The 5,174-nt window shown below is 52.0% G+C and overlaps 1 protein-coding gene across 1 annotated transcript; it reads right to left on the bottom strand.

Annotated features, from left to right (window-relative positions):
- Window positions 1-476: 476 nt before the first annotated feature.
- On the bottom strand, window positions 477-4,946 carry LOC123191626 (protein FAR1-RELATED SEQUENCE 12-like). The gene is made up of 3 exons (XM_044604289.1): window positions 4,603-4,946; window positions 1,005-1,275; window positions 477-899 (listed from the first exon to the last, which is right to left on the bottom strand). Exons 1-3 carry the CDS (start codon window positions 4,944-4,946, stop codon window positions 477-479), a joined length of 1,038 nt encoding a protein of 345 aa, XP_044460224.1.
- Window positions 4,947-5,174: the final 228 nt, after the last annotated feature.

Below are 5,174 nucleotides of genomic sequence, written 5' to 3'. Positions count from 1 at the left end.
TTCTTATATAATGCCCCAAAATTCTCCTTTATACTTTTCATAACGTGCCATTTACACAAATGGTGGACTGTAGAGGGAATTGTATGAGTGATAGCAACTTCCATCTGCCGGCATTGATCTGATAATTCACAGAACAAACGAGTCAGGATTTATAAGGAGGAATGCATGCCTTATATACAGACAAATATGACACCAAGTTGCCTGGTACCTGTGAGTATCGTCTACGGCGTCTTCCCGCCGTTGGCTTCAACAAAGGTAGAAAATGCCCACTTGAATGAGTCTTCTGTTTCTTCTCTGAGAATAACACACCCGAACAGCGCAGATTGGTAGTGATTGTTCACTCCAACGAAAAGACCCACAGGCATCTCATACAGATTACTCTTATAAGTGGTGTCGAAGGTCAGCACGTCACCAAACAGATGATAGTCAGCTCGGCTCTTCGAGTGACACCAAAGAATGCCATGCACACGCCTCTCTTAGTCGACCTTCACCGCGTAAAAATAATCAGGGTTTTGTGCTTGCATCTTACTGAATATATCGAGCGTCTTCGTGATGTCGTTGAGGCTTGAATCGTGTGCGAGGGTTGCGCATAGATTCTTCAGACAACGCTTGCTGAAGGGAACCTCTTCGTGACGCCCGTGTATATCGGACATCACACCATAAACCTTGTTCACAGGGATGTTGTTAGACCGCATATGCTTGATCAGTTCTTTGATGGACGAGTCAATGGTATTGTGGCACTTCCACACCTTCTTCTCTCCGGCAGTGTCTGCAAGCTCGTGGTTATGGGTCAGGACGACTGTGGAGAAGTACCATCCATCATCTGCAGTCCTCTTTAGCCTGACCATAGCCTTGCATTTTGTCCTAGCAGATTTTGTGTTCTCCTCCTTGTTGGATCCCTGCGTTGGATGTAACACACTAATAAGCTCTATCGTGCGCGGAACGAAAGCAAAAGAATGCATAAAAAAATGGAACCCTGTGTATGATCCAAGAGTTTTTCCCACCTCGCACGAGCAGAGGAATTCCTGCATTGTTTTGTAGCATGCGGGCTTCGTGGTATACTTGTTTCCCCGCTTGATCCCGAACCCAACTTCCCAAGAATAGGCGTTGTAAAACTCGTGCGCCTCTTGCTCTGACGAGAAGACCATACCCATGGCCGGCTCGAAGACGACAGGCGAGCCTCTCTCCGCGGTGAGGCTAAAGGCGCGCTGGATTGAGTTGGTCCGACCTCCCCCCTCCATTGTCGATCGGCTGCAGGAGCTGCCGTTGCGGTTTCTGAGAAAAGATCAAGTAGGTATGAAATATCAATATGGGAAGCCAGAATTTGGATCACAAGTGATGGGCGCCACATCACCTCTGACGGCGCGCGTATCCCTCGGTGGCGACTAGTGGCGGAGACAAGGGGGGCGAGCAGGGGCCTGGCCCCCCCGAACGATCGAGCGATGCTGTCTAATTAGCGATACGAAGCATGTAATCCCACGTATATCTACATACTTGCCCCCCCCTATCTAAGCGTTAAGTTTAGAAAGGAAATAAGGCCCATGTGAAGCCCACTAGTAGTCAGGTTGGGCTATTGGCTCAAGTCTCCTCGGGTGTTGTGCTCTCCTGTGATTAGTACGCAGAAAAATATCCGCAGCCGTTCCGTGCCCTAGCCTGCCCGGCCGCCTCTGCTCTCCCAGCCCTGCTGCTACTCTTGATCCTATTCTTACGGCGACGGCATGACGCAACTTTCTTCAGTTGCCAAATCTTTCGGATCTAACCAACGGGAACTAGCCAAGGACACATGGTTTAACACATCACTACATCACATCATCTAATAATCTCAATTCCCGTCTTGTATTGTTGTTCAATTTATACATCAGCTTTTTGTTGTTTACTTGTTTCGGTTGTGTGATTTCTGATGGTACGATCCTATCTTGTACTGTCCTTGAGATAATCGTGATCATGATGCGAATTATATTATATAAGTTCCTATTTGTGATGCAAAATTTTCATATGTCGAACAACTAATTGTGTTGGACGAAAATTCATTGTATGTATAGCAAGGTTCTAGTTATTTACTTTTGCTCCAGAAAAAATGAACTTGACTTGGTCCCCCCTATACCAAAATTCTGGCTCCGCCCCTGGTGGCGACAGAGGTAGGGGGCGACGACTCGTGGTCGACGTTGGTCTGAGACCGCGGCGAGGGCATGCCGGCCGTGCCGCCATCCGTGCGAGCGGGCTGAGGTGCAGGAATAGCCCCTCCATTGCAATCGATCACCGTATCTTCAGACGCTACGGTAAACGTGAAAGGCTCACCCCCCGCGCCGGCCCCCATGAAGTGGACGCGACGCGCGCCTTCCGGCAGGATCACGTCTTTTTAGTTTTCACAGACACCCACCGAAAGCGGCATGCCGGGGACCCCGATGACGCAGTGCTTTTTTTGTCTCCATAATTTGGGTCGTTTACAAAAATATATCGTACAAATCATGGGCATTACGTTCTGAGTATTGTTTTTGCATAGACGTGGTCGTACGTGGTAATACGGGCATCTCACGACACAGACTCCCACGATTTCGTGTTTACGGTGAGAACGCTTTACAGTTTTGAAAGTCACGATTTACGTTTTTGTACATTTTTTTGGTCACCAGGTAACACATGGACACATAGACAAAGTGGGCTATTCGACCCTAAATTCGATCTGGCTACACTAAAAAAAAGTTCGATCTGCCCTACGGAGGCGCGCTAATGGGTCGGATTGCGTTTACTTAACCACAAAAAATAAGGTGTGTCTACGGCACATCTAGATGTGCCCTAGTTATTGCACATCTAAATGAGTGAATCAAGCACAAAGAGAAAAAAAAAAAAATATCCACACGAATCTCGACGTAAGATCAATGACATAGGACTTAGATGTGCAATACTTATGGCATATCTAGATGTGCTTTAGCAAAACTGCAAAAAATAACACGTTAGAAACCACACGCATCAGTTGGTAAGATGCAGAAATGTTACTTGTTTTTTGATCGGCCGATTGCTTTTGCTCCGCTCCGGAAAAGTAGGATCGCACGAGGCGATCTATGGAGGCGACGAGGGTTCCCTTGCGCGCCGCCTGTTCCCCCTCTCTCTCCGTTGGCCGCTCCGACGGCGGGAGGGAGGGGGAACCTAGGGTATGTTCGCTTGGTGGGTGTGTGGTAGGGTTAGAGTTGAGGAAGACGTTGCCGAGGCCGTTGCGGTGGTGTCGTGTCGAAATAAATTTCTCTGAGCTCCGTTCGCGGTCAGGCGAGGCTTTTGCCTTCGTCTAGGAGCCAGCGGGGTGGGGGATCCTCGGATCTCGTCGAGGCCGCGGGCTATGGTGGATGGAGGTCCATTGGCACTGGCCGTTTGGGTTCTCAGATGGGCGATGGATGCAGGGAGACGAAGATCCTTCTTCTTTCTTGTCGGTATGATTTGCTGCTGCTGTTCTTCTCCTTTCTCTGCGCCGATGCTGGTGGAAGATCCTGCTTTATCCGGGCGGTTGGCCCGACCGCGGTGCTGGATTGGTCGGATGGCTTGAGTTCTCTTCCTTTCGGAAGGGACACTTTTCGCGGTACTCAAAGCCAAAGATGGCGACGGCTGTTTCAGGGGTGTTGGATTGATACCCATGCCCTCTCAGCGCTGGTGTCAAGAAAGGAGGAAGCAGAATGACGGCAATTGTACCGTGGTCGAAGATGATGACCTGCTTGCATATCCTTCTGCTGCAGGGGTCTTCTCTTAAGATTCAGGGATGATGACACCAGGCTCCGGAGATCTTCTTGTATTATGGTTGTTTTAGGGTACTCTAGGTTAGGTGTTCATGATCCTTTGTGTTTACGTTTCAGTGTGCTTGTAAGGGTTAACTACTTTGTACTATTTTATGATTTGAATAAAAAAATTGTAAAAAAAGATGGGTAAGATGCAGGAACGAAACGGTGATACAAATGCCATGGACACACTCGACAGAATTAACAACGACCGATACATGTGGCTTGGATAAACCGACGAAGCCACGACCTAGACACAACTGGACTTCTGTAACGCCCCGAGACCGATGTACCAGGTGTCGTTCAGTTATTCGCCGTTGTTGCCTTGTCATTGCTTGCGTGTCATGCATTGCATATCATGTCATCATGCGCATTTCATTTGCATACGTGTTTGTCTCATGCATCCGAGAATTTTCCCCGTTGTCCATTTTGCATTCCGGTGGTCATTTCAAGCTTTCTATTGTGTGTGGGGACTAAACATTTCCGGATTGGACTGAGACTTGCCAAGCGGCCTTGGTTTACTACCGGTAGACCGCCTGTCAAGTTTCGTACCATTTGGACTTCGTTTGATACTCCAACGGTTAACCGAGGGACCGAGAAGGCCTCGTGTGTGTTGCAGCCCAACACCTCTCCAATTTGGCCCAAAACCCACCTAACTCTGCTCCATCATCTCGGTCGTTCGATCACGATCGCGTGGCCGAAAACCGCACCTCATTTGGACTCTCCTAGCTCCCTCTACCTATAAAAGAGCACCCCTCCCCGAAATTTCGGATCAATTCGCAGATGAAACCCTAGCTTCTCCTCCCCTCGCGCCGCCGGACGCGTCCACGCCGCGCCGGACGTGTCCATCTCGCCGGCCACCTCACTCCCACCAACAGGAGCCCGCCACCTCAGCTCCACCGCTCCGCTCGACCAACCGCAGCGCGCCATGTCAGCGCCCGCGCCGCCCCACTTCGTCGGGGCCCGGAGCAGCCCAGATCCGGCCCTCCCGGGCCCGAGGCTCCGCGCCGCCACCGCAGAATTCCATCGCCAGCCGCCTCTTCGCCCGTCGCCTAGCGCCTCCCCGCCGACGACCATCGCCGCCCAGCGCCACCGCCCGCCTCCTCTCGCCGCCTCGCTGCCTCCATCGCCGGTCGCCGCGTCCGCCATCGCCAGCCACCGAATCCGCCATCTCCACGTCGCCATCGCCCAGATCTGGCCACCTCCAGCCAGATCCGGCAGCCCCCGCGCCGTCCCCGGCGTTCCCCATCACTCTCCGGCCCCCGCCGTTGCTGCACCCTCGCCGGAGTTTCCTGGCGCCGCCGCCGCCCCCTGCCTCCCTCGATCCAGGCGGGATCGAGGAGGAGGACGCCCTGCGCCTCGTGGGCCCGGCCCAGCCTCCGCACCAGGCCAGCTCCAGCGCATCGGCCGCCT

The sequence above is a fragment of the Triticum aestivum genome, chromosome 2A (genome assembly GCF_018294505.1).
Source record: "Triticum aestivum cultivar Chinese Spring chromosome 2A, IWGSC CS RefSeq v2.1, whole genome shotgun sequence".
NCBI lineage: Eukaryota > Viridiplantae > Streptophyta > Magnoliopsida > Poales > Poaceae > Triticum > Triticum aestivum.
Note: the sequence above shows the minus strand (reverse complement) of the source record. Positions and strands in the feature narration are given on the sequence as shown.

What these genes read in the sequence shown, in the direction of transcription:
- LOC123191626 (XM_044604289.1), bottom strand. Translation starts at nt 4,946, where the DNA reads ATGGCGACGTGGAGATGGCGGATTCGGTGGCTGGCGATGGCGGACGCG. An exon ending in GTGGCCGGCGAGATGGACAC is followed by an intron (nt 1,276 to 4,602) that starts GTCCGGCGCGGC and finishes ATCTTTTCTCAG; the next exon opens with AAACCGCAACGGCAGCTCCT. An exon ending in AATTCCTCTGCTCGTGCGAG is followed by an intron (nt 900 to 1,004) that starts GTGGGAAAAACT and finishes CATCCAACGCAG; the next exon opens with GGATCCAACAAGGAGGAGAA.